Genomic DNA, 15,683 nt, shown 5'->3' with positions numbered 1-15,683 from the left:
CCCAAGGAAATGGGGGGGCTCCGCTAGTAGATATGCAGTATTCATCTTCTTTGGAGGGTGAGACTTCCACAGAGCCAGAATACTTGATGGTGTGTTGTCAAAGTCAGACTCCCCTTTCCAAACACACCCAAAATGTTAGTAATGAAAACCCTTATGGCCACTCTAAGAACAGAACATGCCAAGATCAGAACATCAATGCCATTACTTCTGAGAAATGTGTTTTCTCCTTTGGGTTGAGTTGTGGAAGTAAGAACAAACCATTGATGTCTTTAAAACCCTTATCTGGAAGAATGTTTTATAAACAGAATGAGTTAGATACCGAAAGGTGTGATAAACGTGTTTTATAAACAGAACGAGTTAGATACCGAAAGATGTGATAAACAGAATACAAATGTTGGGGACTTCCATGTCCCATAACGGCAGAGGTACTGGGACAAAGAAGAGAAACTCAGAGGCATAGAATTGCATTATGCAGTCTAGTGTTCCTGACAAGCAACACCTTAGAGGGAGTTTTGACAATTTAAATCCCTCTCAGGTGAAGATCAAAAGATGTGGCAGCAGTCGTAGCAGCAGAAGTTATCAGTGACTGTGTATTCTGCCAAGGCAAAAAGCCTAGGACACCGGGACCATCGCTGTGTATGTGGCGGGTGATGGTGCTGAGAGTCGTGAGAAGGAGATGCCCAAGTTGCAGAGGTTGTGCAGCAGGAAGAGCTGCAGTTGCAGGTTCCCCGTGGGAGAAACTCGCTCTCTGTGCCTTGTGCCTGTTGAGCACCGGGAATCGAGAGGCACAACGTGGGCTTCTGTACGGGAAGGCACGAGTCAAGGAACTGCAACCGGAGCGGTCAGAATCTCCTAAACTGAATAACAGAGAAGTGGCAGCGGCAGCAGGATACGCAGACGCGCAGCGAAAGACCGGTGAGTTGGCCACTGACAGGTGACCCTGAGGCGCTCTGTTGCAAACCGCTGACCACTTGTAGAACTTTTGAATGCAGAACTAATGAAAGAAAGTGACTTTGGCCTAAAACTTATATAAGGGAAACAAGAGGAGAAATTCTGTAACTATCACTACCCAAGTAAGTGAAGAGCAATATTTAAGAAAGACTGACTACCACTGGCGAAGGAAAGAAGGGGCAGTACTTAACCCAAAGTATAACCACCACTGCCAAAGTAAAGAGGTGACAATATGTGAGACTGATAATAACCAGCATTGCCAAAGCCAAAGCAGGGTAGTTGGAAATAAAAGGAAAAACAGCTTTCTTGGAGACAGAAACTTGAATATAAGACATTACCAACAAGTACTGGTGCGATTGTAAAAATAAAAAAAAGGTGGCACGAAAGTGGCCCTCCTTGTGTAGAGTGACATGGGGAGAGGAGAACAACCTGCATTGTATGTGGCAAATCAATCAGTGGAGCAAACAGCATCAATGGGTGTTGTATACTAATGGAAAAAGTAGTGAATTTTACTGTTATTGAAAGTCAAAGACTTTACTGATGTTTTGAAGTAAACCACAGTGTACTTGTAGTAGTAGTGTTATGAGATTTACCTTGGCTGGCAAGTTCACCAGGAAAGGGATTGTAGTGGTAGTTCTGGCAGGTTAGTGAACTAGGAAGAAGACATTAAAGTACTACATTGTTATGTTATGTTATTGTGTATTTATATAGCCCTTATATATCATTGGTATGATCTCAAAGTGCTGGGGGTTGAACGCCCTTGGAGACTGTAGTCCAGGTCAGTGGAGAGAGTAGAGTAGTATATAGTGCTAGGGTGCACTCAGTATGTTTGTAACCCGTGCAGTTTGTACAGAGGTGGATGCATTCTAATGCTAGGTGCGGTGCAGTGGTTGAGAGAGATCAGTGGAATGTGTGCAGCAAGGTAGATTGGCATCCAAGTCTGCATTCTGGCTGCAATGGGGCCTGTGTAAGAGATTATGTGTGCAGCTAGACTGATTTGTTTGTGGTGTGTATTTAACTGCATTCTAACAGAGTGTTGAGGTGTTCAAGGAGCAGTGTCGGTTTGTGTGTGCAGCTAGGCCAAAATGTATCGAGGGGTATAGCTGTGTTCTATTGTTTGTTGGTGTAAAGTGGAGAATGAGCATATTTCTAGGATTAAGTGTCTGTGCTTACTGGTAGGAGGCCCTGTTCCTGGCTACTTTCCGGAACCCGATGAGCTGGACGTGTCCGTCCTGGTGGTTCGCAGTAGTGGATCTCTGAGAGATATTCTCTGGCTGGTGCACAGTATGTTGTGTTTGCCCGGTTGGACAGTCCCTCTTCCAGAGGCTCTGTTGTAGGTGTGAGGGGGCCCATTTTCCAGGTCCTTGGTCATAGTTCATGGCGGGTGTCTGGGTAATTCCTGACACGTCTGTGCTTACTGCATAATTCTCAGAAGAGTCCAACCAAGCATAGTTGCTATAGCGCCTCAGGCGTGGGGTTTCCCAGCCTCACTCCTAGGTGGGGCAGGGTTGCCCGACCTGAACATATACCTCCCTGTGTGCCCGATAGGCGATAAGACATGACTCAAATGCAATTACCTAAACACAAGTGCTATGAGACTCTGCAGCAGTAGCTCTGCGTGTTGATTCCCAGATAAGCAGAGCTTGGCACAAGGTTAACAGGAACAGGGTAAAACGTGGTAGGCTGACTGGGGGACTACGACAGTGGCTCTGCGTTCTAATTCCCAGGTGGGTAAATTTGACAGGAGCAGGCCCAATCTCATTTATCTGTCTGAGGAGCTCATTACGCGGTGGTGCGCAGGAGTCTGCGGATAGGCCTCTATGACATTGGCTGGCATCTCCTAGAGTGATAGCGCCATGCTTCCCTATGGGAAGATAATGGTTACGCTCAGTTATGGATGCTGTTGAGCTCTAGTTTCCAGGTATATGATATACACAGACAGACATCTCCTGCTCTTAGAGCGTGGGGTATGTCTGGTCAGGTGGCAGTGAGCTTGCCTGCTCATAGAATACGATTATAGTGATGCCAAGTCTTAGGTTTGGCGTCGTGGGCAGTGGGATTGGGAGCGCTCGGGGACATGGCCAACTTGTTGGCACAAGGGGGGCTGCTAGGATATTTTAGTCGAACCAGGGTGCGGAAAGCCCGCAGCTGCCTAGCCCAGATGCACTGTGGTGAAAGGTGGTGGTGGAAAGAAAGTGGCAAAGCCATTGTGTTTGTTGAACTGGTTAAAACATTACTGTGTATAAATCATATTAAAATATTCATTGGGTAAGAATCCTAAAACAATTCAAATTCTAAGACAATCACGACAACAAGTGAAACCCTCCAGAAGCAAAGGAACGTTGTGTTGGAAACAGAACTTGGCTATTGGAAGAAACCTTTATGTGTTGGCTTTTAAAACAGAACTTGATTATTGGAATGAACTTTATCCACTGGAACGTTTATTTGGAAATCCTACCATGATCCTGGGGAAGGAGATCTGACCCTGGTTACAAGAATATTTGATTCTAATTATTATTTTTGAATTTGAACAGCCATATAAATACCTGAAATGTTTTGTTGTGTGTATACGTGTGAGGGACAGATACCGTCTTATGTTAGACTGCTTTCAATTATTCTTAGTTTCAAAGGTAGGGAAGCACAGACTAGGTTTGGGAAAGCGAGGCGTTTATCACACCTTTTTAAGTTAAAAAAAATGGCTTTTTGTGAAAAACCTTTATCAAGTTGTCTGCCTCATATTTCTGACCCCTCACATGACCTAATGTCCAAAAAGTCTCTGACCTTCACACTAATACGAAAAGTCTCTCCAAGCTTGAGCCACTGAGTGGTTGGCGAAATACAAACTTAATCTGTTTTTTGAAGGTCTAACGCACGGCAATAAAAATGCTTACGAAAGAGCCTTAACGAAGGGCTTATCAGAGGTGCTTGGGGTGAATGACATCTCGTTTCAACTATTTCTCACTGTACGCATTCTTTCGGCTCGTTTTGTAAGGGGTGCAATGTTCGCTTTTCTTTTGTCAATGAAAACATTTGCGTTTGTATCCTCAATTGTTGAGATGCTTTAGCCAGGAGGGGGATTAAGGTATCTGAGAACACTAAGGCTGACATATGCCATCTACGTGACTCATGGTACTATTGGCATGAGGAGGGGGAAGGGGAGGATGGCTCATCGGAACCCACACATGCCATTTCTTGGAAATGTGGCCAATGTAGTATGTAGCAAATGTGGCCCCATTGATCCCAATTGTCCAATTATTGATTTGTCTAGAATAGAGCTGGATCAGAGGTTGAGGCAGGCCACTCCAAAGAATGGTCAGGTCTCCAGGCAGGCAAGGGAGAAGATGTATGCCTTAGCTATACTGGCCCCACCCTTGAAACAGCTTTAGGAAATGTGGGTCGACAGTGGAGATTGTGAACTGCTCGTCCCATCAGGGGGGCAAGTGAGTGGTGTTTTTTTAAATGCCGAGTCTGATCGACTATGTCTTCCAGACAGCCTAATCCCTGGTGATTGTTTCATGGAATGTGGCTGGTATTAAATATAGATTGGGCAGACCAGAGATTAAATCACTTTTTGAGAAGGCAGACATTGTCCCATTACAGGAGATCTGGCCAGCAGACAAAGTCCCTGTGGATGGGTTTGTGACATACTGTATAGTGAACACTGAAGAATCTTAGGGGACGCTGCTATGAAGGTCTGTCTATTTTGGTTAAAACGCACTTAGCAAATTGTTTCCCTTGGTGTCGTCTCATTCATTCTTGAAGGCGGCAAAAATCTGCTGGATGGGTGAGAGTGACTTGTTGGTGGACAATTTTTATAACAGACCCATTGCGCAGTTCGCTAGGGGCTGTCTCTTGGTGTTCTCTGTTATGGAGGGCCTGGTCAATTTGGCTGCTGCAAATGGGTCATTTCTCATTCGGGGGGTTGGGTGGATTTTAATGCCAAGATGGCCGGCCAACCAGGAACTGCCCTATTTGATTCATCGAAAGATGATCTGGTTGGGATACAGATTCCTACTAGGAGGAATTTTAGAATCTACATAGAGGGGCTTAGGCTTTGGAAATGTCTCCATGAATGGGGGCTGCGTTCGGCATTCCAGGCAATTTCACCTTCTCATCAGCTCTGGGTTGCTCAACAATCGATTACATATCTGTCCCAGTAAACTTCTGGGACTGTGTCATCGAGTTTAAGGTGTTAGGAGACATTTTTAGTGACCATTTTCCCAACCGGCTTGTGCTCAAAATACAGGGTAAGCAAGCATTGCCGGGATTGCTGGCCATGCGGTTGCTGTCACTGAACGATCGCTGTAAGTGGATCCCCAGCTGTCACCTGGCTCCAGGCCCTGACAACGTTCCAGCAGATTTGTTTCTATCGGAATCAGATCTCTGGGCTCCGATTATGGCTCTGGGCTTTATTGCCATTTGTTCAGGGGGTGGCCATCCTGTCTCTTGATTATGGGCAGTAATTCAGCCGATTTATAAAAAGGGGCTGAGGGTGCTACCAGCGTCATATAGACCCATTTCGATTTTAGACTCTGCTTAAGACCATGGTTTGAATGCAATAATAGTCTTTCCCCAATTCAGTTGGGATTTAGACCAGGCCTTGGAATGGCTGAGCAGTCCCTGAACCTTTATCTGGTGGTGGTGGCTCATTTATTGTATATTAAGGATGAGCCTATTTTCCTGGTTTTCATGGATCTGAGCATCGCCTTTGACAAGGTCAATCGTAATAATCTTTGGTGTGTGCTCAGATCCATGAATTGTCCAGGTCCACTGGTGGACCACCTGGAGAGATTGCATTCTTCCATGGTGGCCTGTGTGAGGAGTGGAGTGAGGGTTGTGACAGGGCTTTGTGCTGGCCCCCTGCTCATTTATTTGTAATGGTCTTTATTCCCATTTACTTCATTACACCTCGAATGTCTCCAGGTTGGGTAGTCGGCTTGTGCCATTACTGGCCTATGCAGACAACACAGTTTTGCTGGCTCACATTCCCAGAGCCCTGCAGTGTCTGATTGATGACTATTCTTCATTAATGGAGTCAATGGATCTAAGGTTAATGCCCAGAAATTGGCAGTCATGGTCTGCAGTAGGGGGAAGCATCCACCAACATTTCCGGCCATGTTTAGTAAGGGGGTTCTGATACTCAGAGTCTCTAGTTTTGTCTATATGGGGGGTTAGATTTCCTTCAAACGTTAGTGCTGAATCCCATGTTATCAAGCAGATTGCAATGTTCAAAAAGGCTAAAGGAGCCGGGGGCACAAGCTATGGGCATGTTCAAAGCTAAACCGGTCAAGGTTTATAATGGGCAAGCTATTTCTGTTGCTAGGTATGGCATGGAGCTGTGGGGATAAAGCAATGTTCAGTCTTTCCAAGTGGTGGTGAATACTTTTCTGAAACGAATATTGAGGCTTCCACGATCGGCCCCGAATTTTGTAGTGCACCAGGAATTGGGCTGCAGGTTTATTAGTGATTTTACCGCAGCTCAGCCTGTAAATCATTACCTCAGAGTTTGGGGGAACAGTAGAGCTGGTTTAACCCATGAGCTAATTAAACATTTGGTTTCTACGGACCCCCACTTGAAGATTCCCTGGCTTACGCATGCAAAAGCAAGGCTGTCAGAAGTAGACATAGCTAAATGTTTTTATATGAGAGATGTCATGCCGTGCAATGTTCTGAGATCTATTAAAGTAAACGCATACCAGTGTATTCTGGACAAGAGGGAGTCATTTGAGATCCTGAGGCCTGCTAATAAGAAAGATGCAATTTTTGCAAGTCCAGGTCTTCAGAAGTATTTGCAGTGGGCACAGAACCCTTCTCAGTGCATTGTTATTACCAGGGCACGTTTCAATTGTATCCATCTAAGAGCAGTAGGTGGCAGCCTGGTCAAAATGGCAATGAAAACCAATCATGTATTTTTTGCAAAGCACCAAAGGAAGACATGGCCCATTTTTTACTGTTTTGCCCAGCTTTCTTGTTTACCAGAGAGCGCACGCTAAAACCACTCTTGCAGGACCAGGGATTCTTTACGTTTGAACTTGGTCTGAGCTATCTGTTAGGAGTAGACTCTGTATCTGCAGGTTGGGGTTTACTATCATTTCTAAAGAATGCGTTAACTTTGTGGACATTTTTAAAGAACATTGTTTTAATTGAAGATTCTTGCATTTTAAATATACTGTAATGTTTTTTATGAAGGTGGAATGTTTATCTTTTAATGCGTGCTGTGTAACTATGTTAATTGTTGTTGTTTTTATGGGAATGTTTTGTATTCTAGAATTGAAAAGTCTCTTCCATCCACTGTCTTTCCCCCTGACCCAGCAAATATGTGTTCCACAATTCAAACTTGGTGGCAATATTGATTCCAAGATTCTGCACTCCTGGAAGGAAGGCTGAACAACAACTGTCTTTTCTTATAGTCTCTTGACTCTTAGTAATGAACTTGATATAGAAGAATTGCTCTCAAAGTGTCTCTTAACTATTTCTTGAAAGCTTCTTGACTGTTGGCAGTTTGGGTTACAAGTTTCCCCCAGTTGATATCCCCAAAAGGGAGAGTTTTGCCCTTGGCGCTTCTGTATGGTTTCACAGTCTCTTTGTAGTTGGCAATGCAGGTTATAAGCTTTCCCCAAAGTACATCTCCTAAATGGGGATTTAGGCCTTTGTTGTTGTGAAGTGTGGAATTATAGTCGGAGACAGGCAAATGCTGAAACAATATTTAATCACTGGTTAAGGTCGGCAAATGCTGAAAGAATAACTATCAAGTCCTCCCGGTTAGCTTCACCGGTGTCTTGGCCTCCCGTAGTACAACGGCGTTAGTCCTGGGTTGGTCCTATCTCGAGCCGGTGTCCGGATAGGCCCACCACTCTGGTTCTCTCTCCTCTCTCTTCTCTCTTCTCCGTGTCCTGTGGAATGAGAGCAACCCATTAGTCTCGTTTGGCGCGCTTTTAACACACCTGGAGGTTTCAAGCCCCCTCCAATCACTGAGGGTCTGGGTTAACCCCCTTCTTATTGGTTCCTGGGACGTTGTCCCGCCGCTCTTAAGGGTTGCCATCCCGGGGTGTCGCCATTCCCGTTCCCCTAGTGGTGGTGGGTGGTTGCGTTGGCCATGCGGTTGTGGCCGTGCCGTATAGGGATACATCCGGATGCTGGGCGTCCCTCCCCAGCCATGCGCAGCTCCGGCACTGTCAGGAAAAGCACGGGGGCGGCGAGTCGGGCGCTGTTCTCCCGCATCTCGGCGCCGTCGTGGGTACTGCTCCCCCTCCCCCGGACCGGGGTGAATATCAGGTGAGTACATTGCAGCTTCTCCCACGGTCTTGCAGCGGCTGCCAGTAGCGGTTTTAGCCGCGGCACAGCCGCGGCTACCCGCAGCGGGTTTCCCTTCCCTTGCCGCAAGGGGAAGGGCGGACATGGCAGCGCCTCCGGACTCGTTCGGGCCGGTTACATGCCGCGGCACCAGCCGGGGCGCGGCTTCACAGTTGTTTAAATGTGGTTTCTCGCAACCTCCTGGCTGTTGGCAATGCTGGTTATAAACTTTCCCCAATTGTAGGCCCCTATAAAGGAATTTACGCTCCTGCCACTTCTCCTCTGTTTCTTGAGTTTTTTCGGTATTCAAAATGATTGGGATTCTGCTTTGTTTAATTAATTGTTTGATATTCAAAATCATGGGGTTGTAACAATGTTCTTATGCAGAGCACCCCGGTGTCAGCATTAGCGTCTAGCCAACTCACTGGCTTTCTTCGTCAGTTCCTTTTCACGGTCAGCTGTTGAGGTGGACCTCTGGTGTTGTGCCCGCTCTCCCTCTCCTGCTTCCGTGTACCTTGGTGAACTCTGCGTCTGTCTCCTGGAGCTCTGACAGCCCCATTGATCTTCTGCGGCTTCTCTTTCACCAACACACCATGTACTCAGTTGGGAATACATCTCGTCAGCTGTGCTCCTTCTCTGCACGCTGCTTCCCGATGCGTGTCCTCTGCAATGCCGTTCACCTTCACTCTCCATGACGGCATCAGCTGGCGTTCTCTCTGGAGCAGTTCCTTCACTTCAGACAGCCTTTGCTTCAGCTACGTCTTCCACGACAGCTTTTCAATCTTCTTCCTCATCTCCTTCCCTCAGTTGTTCCTCATTTTGGGATTTAAATGTCCCACTCAGGTGCCTTGGTCTGCTATACTGCACCTTTTGGTAAATAGCATTCTGAATCTTCAGTGCCTCCAAGCCCTTCTTCCTCGTCCCAGTACCATGAGCATTATGGGCACTGAAGTCCATAATGGTTTGGGTCTTTTTATGTTTAGTTCATTTTGACTGTTTTATGTATTGAGAGTTCTTAGAGAGTGAGGGGAGGCTGTGAAAAGAGTTTGTGACTTAACATTAGAGTGAGGACTTCTACTTCATGCAGTATTAGGACAATTCAATGTTTTCATATTTAATTCTTGAACTCCTGAGGCACAAACCTTATTCTGTCTAGAGGATTTTCCATAACCTGTTCTTTGAGTATTTATATGGCGGGACTTGTACACTGATAACATGCCATTGATGGGAATGATATGACTCATCCTAAGAAGAAGATGAATACTGCGTCTCTACCAGCGGAGTCACCACTTCCCCCTGATAGCCGTCTCCTCCCATGTGATCCTCCCCCGATACTTCCCGCAGGGTTGGATCAGGTAGCGGCTGCCTTCCCCAGGCCATATGGGAGGAGATTTTAGGCTGGGGTTTGGTGATGGTTCAGCAGGATTCATCACATCCTACAGAGCTGAGGGCCGGCTGCGAGGAAATGTTAGATGTTTCTTCTTTGTCCTGCTCTTTTGCGTCGCTCTCAAAGCCAGTGTCTGCTTCCTTTGCCTCAAAATCTTCCACTGTATCGGTAGATTTGCCTCTTCTTTTCCGCCTGCATTTCATAGGCTGCCCACCATTTCATCCAATACTCATTAAGGGTTCTCAGCTTAAGTTGTCGTGATCCCTTGGGAGACAATTATTGCTCACCCGTGTGTGCTTCCAATGGAATTTGGTGTTGCACGATGGGTAAGACTTGCACACCACTCCCCATTTCGGATCAGGGACATCTGCTAGCTTTGGCCATTTTGCAGCATTTTACACTGTGTTTTTAATGGGTGCAGCCCAGCCCTTATACTCTCCCACTGACCTGCATCCCTTCCTCACTGCCACTTCCCTAAAAACCAATTTAACATGCACCCTAACCCGACCCCCACAAAATAATTAAGAATAATGCAAAAAACAGCCATTACACCAAATGGAGTGAAACGGCCGCAACTAAGTGGAGCTACTCCCATTTCACCATAATGGCCTGCATTAATTTCCCTGCTGATAACACTACCCATGAAAGACCAAAGAAATATCCAGGCTTAGTACCACAAAATGAAATACGTCAATCATGGGTCGAAAAGATACAAGTATCTTTTATTCTGTACATTACAAAGCAAAAACAGATAGCTATCTGGCTCCCAACACCTCACAGTGTGTACCAGCAGGCAAAGTGAGGGGTGAGAGTGTTGGACATCTTAACACAGGTTCTTTTATACAGTTTCAAATCATTGTCCAGCACCTCTCCAAACTAATAAGTTACAAGATAGGGTCCGTGCCCAGTTCACATGTCAAATATTACAATATTGTACAAAAGATTTAACAAGTTTGCATGTCCATGAAGTTACAATGATGGCGTTGGTTCTCTGATCCATAGTAAGCCTTATTTCAAGAATCGCTACAATGCAGTTCAGCAAAAGAACACGATCTGAGTTTGTTCTTCATTGTCTCATTGTTTATATGAGGATGCAGCTTGTGAGCGCAAACACTTGGATTGCAGTTCATACGAATCACAAGGTTTCTTTGCATTGAACAAACAGTCTGCTCACGGTCAGCCTAGATATGTTGACACAACTCAAAGGTCGTTCGGCTCGGCTGTAAGTTGTAAACACAGTCCACCATTTTAAAACACAGAAACAAGAGTTGAAATCAAAATGGTAGACGATTCTTAAAATGGCGGCGAAGTTGATCAAAAATAGAAACATTTCAGACGCATTTTTTCGTGCAACGCGAATGGGCCTAGGCAAATATTCATAACAAAGCAGTATTTTACTAATACAGTTTTACCACCCACTCCCTCTATTCTTTTTCCCCCATTATTCACTTTTTCTAAAACCCAATCTCGGGCCCTTTCTCTGGTCTCCTGGCCAAATTTTTCTGCTGTTCTGTCAAGGTTGAACCTTGATGAATTTCGCTGCACTTTGTAACATTAATGTGAGTTGGGTGCAGAGGATGAAAGAACTTTAGTGAGAGGCATACCACTATGTGGTACTACAGAGAACATATGCCTTTTATTTCATAGTTCAAAGTTTGAAATTTCACATATTTTGTATGTATACATAGAACCTCCAAATTTTATTATGGTATTTATTGAGGTTGTCCATGAAATAACCGAAAATAAAAAAACAAAAAGGAGAAATGACCGCATTTTTTTGGTCGAAAAACAAAAATGACTTTTTGCACTTTATTTAAAAGATATTGTGGTCAGAGAGCCCCTGCACCTCCACCTCACTGCCCTTACCTTAACTAATACCTTTATACCAACCCTCACCTATTATTTACTTAAAATATTCAAAAATCCTTACCAAATTCAATCAAAATAACTTGGTAATTTCTAACTAATTTTTTTGCATTCGGTCATTTCTATGGATACCATTTATTGAGCGTGGACCTGGCTTCGAGAAGCAACAGAATGCTTTACAGAGGTATATGGCAATACAGATGCATATCAGAGTGCTTTACAGGGGTATACAACAGAACAGATGCATCACAGAGTGCTTTTCAGAGGTAACAATGGAACAGATCGACAGCGTGCAGTGAGATACAGAGGGGTACAGAGGAGGGGTACAGCCATACTGGGTGGTGGGGAGGAAAAGGGCAGCCGGCGTCTAGTGAGTTGGATGAGCCATGTGATGGCCTAGAAGTTGAGGCAGGGAGATTCCTTGAAGAGGTGGGTCTTGAGTTCTTTTCTGATTTGTAGGAGCGTGGGGGCGAATCTGATGCTGACGGCAAGGAGGTTCCATAGACTTGGTGCATAGGCAGAGAAGGCTTGCTTTATGGTCCTTTTCTTTTTGCAGAATCGGATTATGTTGCGGCACTCCTCATCTCCTGTTTCTCCCCCAACTTCCAGTGTTATGCAGACACAACTCTTTTTCAGACTTCCTGCTGAGTCACTCGCACCTTTCTGCATCCCTGACTGCCTATCTGCCATCCAGACCTGGTGCACTTCCAACAACCTCTGCCTTAATGCCAGCAAAAATGAGATCCTTCCGATTGGGACCCCTGCTCCCTCCTTCCCTTCTCTCTGGCCTCCCACCTGACTCTACCCTGCTCCTTCTTTTGAAGCCACAAATCTTGGAGTCATCTTTGATTCCTCTCTCTCCTTCCTCCCTCACTCTCGGGACATTGCTAAGAAATCCCACTTACAACTTTTCCTTCTCAAAGGAATTCTCCCCTTTCTCACTTTTCCCCAGAAGTTCGAGGTCTCCCAAGCCCTGGTTCTCTCTAGGCTTGACTATTGCAACAGCCTCCTCCTCAACCTTACTTCTTCCACTCTGTGAGCCCTCCAGCTAACCCAGAATAGAGCAGCAAGACTTATCCTTGGCCTTAAGCTTAGGGACCGCATCTCTCCTGCCCTAAAAAGTCTCCACTGGCTCCCAGTTGCCGCACAGATCGAATTAAAATCCCTCTGCATCATCCACAAGGCTGTTTAGGGCTGGGGACCACACTATCTGCAACTCTCTCTTACCAAATACTCTCCTTCTAGACCTCTACGTTCCTCTGGCACCAACTCCCCGTGTGTAAAGCGTTTCACTAAACAGAGGTTTTCCTCAGCTGGATCCCTCCTATGGAACAGCCTCCCACTCCCCAGCGTTTTGAGCAAGACCTTCATTAAGTTCCGAAAGCACCTCAAGACTTTCCTCTTTTCCTCCTCCTTCTCTTCTTCCCTCCTCTGCTAATCTCGCCATTGCTGCGATTGGTATCTTGGATCCTTATGCATGGACCTTTATGCATCCTTGGGGCCCCTGACCAATCTACCCAGCTTCTGTCTACCCTCAGAACTTGTCTCGGCACACCCTCTGCACTGGATTCTCGCACTTTTCCACGCAACGCAGCTTCTGGCCGCATAGCACTTACCATACCTTGCACTTTATCTGTGGCTCACCCACCAGTACGGACACTTGCAGGTTCTGATTCACAAGGCATAGGAGGCTCGGGCGTCCCTTCCCCCACTGTATTTTTTGAATATTTTAACTGTACTGCAATCCCATGTTCCCTCCCTGTTGCCCTGTGGGCGCTTTGAAACATAATGTATTTGCTGTATAAGCGCCCAACAAGCAAACAATAAATAAATAAAGTCTGCATGTGTCCTGGATTCTGGTGGTGAACTGCCAGCCGGAGATGCTGAGTTTCTCCACGAGAAGATAGCTGGGTGACTTGAGGGTGACTGCCTTATAAGATGATGCAGCAAGACTTGAAGGTGATTGGGAACTAGCCACTGGCGAGTGAAAATGGACACTTTGCAATTAACACATGGTGTGCTGTTTGCATGAGGAGAAATGAGGGGGCAAGTGACCTACATATATATCTAGTACAATGCACAGACTGCATGTGGGATAATCTCCAGTGCCAAGTACTGTAGCGATTTTAAGGATTACATATTTCTATGAATTGCTTGCTTTGCAGATTTTATGAAAGTCACCATCAGAATTAAATGAGGCTCAATTTAAAAATGTTGCTCTCCCAATAACCATGATCTTTGCTAACAGAAAGCAATTCCAGAAAACCTCAAACAGTGAAATGTAAACATGCAATGCTCACTGCGTGTCCATGTTGAACTTCTTTAACCTTTCTTCCATATCTGGCAAGTTTCTGAGGTCTGCTCCAATTATGGCATATCGAGTGGAGTCCATACTGTGGGAGTCTGCAAAAAAATAGATCACTATTCACAAAAATGTACTATGTCGTTCATACAGGTCAAAGGGATGCTTATAGAGCAATGATGATCTCCCCATAAGGGAGCCATTACATGTTCCTATAATATCCCATGTCACGGACAAACAAAAATAATTGTAGTTTCTTTATCAAAGCATCATAGCTATGCTGGTTAGAATCTAAAGGAATCGTACCAAAATTTTGACCTGACAATTGCGACGGCTGAAAATGACGACTTTTTTTTGTTGACCCCCCCTTACACCACATATATATGTGGGGGGTATAGAATATATTATTAATATGGGGTGCTGCGGGGGGGTCTCCCCCCGCATATACATGTGATATAAATAGTTTATTAAGAAAAAGTCTGCATTTTCGACTGTCTCAATAATCACATAGATCCGAATATAAATGATGTGGTGGAATGTAGGGGTTTATGGTCTTTCCATCTAATGCCATTGCAACTAAAGCCATTCCATCACATTCTTCCCATCTAAAAACTTTGCATCTAATGCATTTTCTTTTTGGGCCCCCCACCCCCAACTCCTGTTTTTTAACCTTTATAATGCACCTAAACAAAAATTAGCCCTTTACCCCTGCCCCAAAAAAAATGCATTAGATACAATGTTTTTAGATGGAAAAAATTAGATGGAATGGCATTAGACGCAATGGCATTAGATGGAAAGACCAGATACCCTTTAGAATTTGTCCAGAGGTGAAAAAGCATAGATGGGAAGGCCATAGAAGAAACTGGCAATGGTAGTCAGATGACTAAGGAGGATATTAGCTGTTTAGCAGTATTGAAAGGAAGATGACAGTTTTTCTGATATTGAGGAGGTTGAGTCTGGCTACAGTGGCAGATTTAGAGAGGAAGAGCGAGAAGTTTTGAGATGCGACAAACATGACACCAAAGTTACAAGCGGAAGCAGAGTAAGATAGATAGGAGAGAAGAAGAGGAGGAGAGGAGGAGAGGAAGAGATGGTCTGTTTGGCTGGGAAATAAAGAACTTCAGTGTTAGTGGAGTTGAGCATGAGCTTTTGAGACACTATCCAATATTTGATGACAGTATGTTTTAATTTATTTTCTTTTTAAAACTCTTTGTTTTTAATAAAAAAATACAACAAAAAAGAAGATAATGGCTCAGAGAGTCAACCCCTCGCCCTTCCCACATAAATCACAATCTTGTTCCCTGTTGTCATCATACATTGGCTTGATATCATCACTTAGTTATCTTCCGAATTTACAGTACGCACAGTTATGTTTTCCCCAGTGGATATTCACTCTGTACTATACAACAAACGTACATGAAGTTTCTCTTCAACCACTTTCACCATGCATGCAAGGCATCTCTCCTCTTCAGAGTAGGGCTCGCTGTCTTGGGCCTGTTGGATAAGATAATGTTTATAAAGGCCCAGATATACATAGGCCTGGCACCGGGGTGACCTAATCTCCCATATTCCATATTCCATTTCCATTTTGTTACAGTATAGGATATCCTCATTCCATTGCACCAATGCAGGACTTGTCGTTCTGCCCCACACCATTGCCACCCTGCATTTAGAAAAAACCAATAACAGCCCAGCTAGCTTCCGCACCCGCCCGGCAATCTGCTTAGTGTATCCCAGTAGCCCCACTCTCGGGTCAAGCATCACCCGTTCCCTTATAACATCACTCAGTGTTTCGAAGACCTCTCCCCAAAAATGAAATATTGGAGGACATCCCCGTGCTACGTGTAAAAAATCTGCCAGTGAGCATGCACATCGGATGCATTC

At 45.0% G+C, this 15,683-nt stretch overlaps 1 protein-coding gene across 2 annotated transcripts in view; it reads right to left on the bottom strand.

Moving 5' to 3' along the window:
* Positions 1 to 15,683, bottom strand: part of LCMT1 (leucine carboxyl methyltransferase 1) — a 1,102,354-nt gene that overhangs the window by 437,002 nt on the left and 649,669 nt on the right. For both annotated transcript variants that reach the window (XM_069647366.1, XM_069647364.1), the window contains one exon: positions 13,798 to 13,900. In XM_069647366.1, the coding sequence (XP_069503467.1) occupies positions 13,798 to 13,900 (103 nt within the window). The remainder of the gene's footprint in view (positions 1 to 13,797; positions 13,901 to 15,683) is intronic.

Source organism: Ambystoma mexicanum, chromosome 2q (genome assembly GCF_040938575.1).
Source record: "Ambystoma mexicanum isolate Mex_15411 chromosome 2q, UKY_AmexF1_1, whole genome shotgun sequence".
Classification (NCBI taxonomy): domain Eukaryota; kingdom Metazoa; phylum Chordata; class Amphibia; order Caudata; family Ambystomatidae; genus Ambystoma; species Ambystoma mexicanum.
This window is presented reverse-complemented; position numbering and strand designations above follow the sequence as displayed.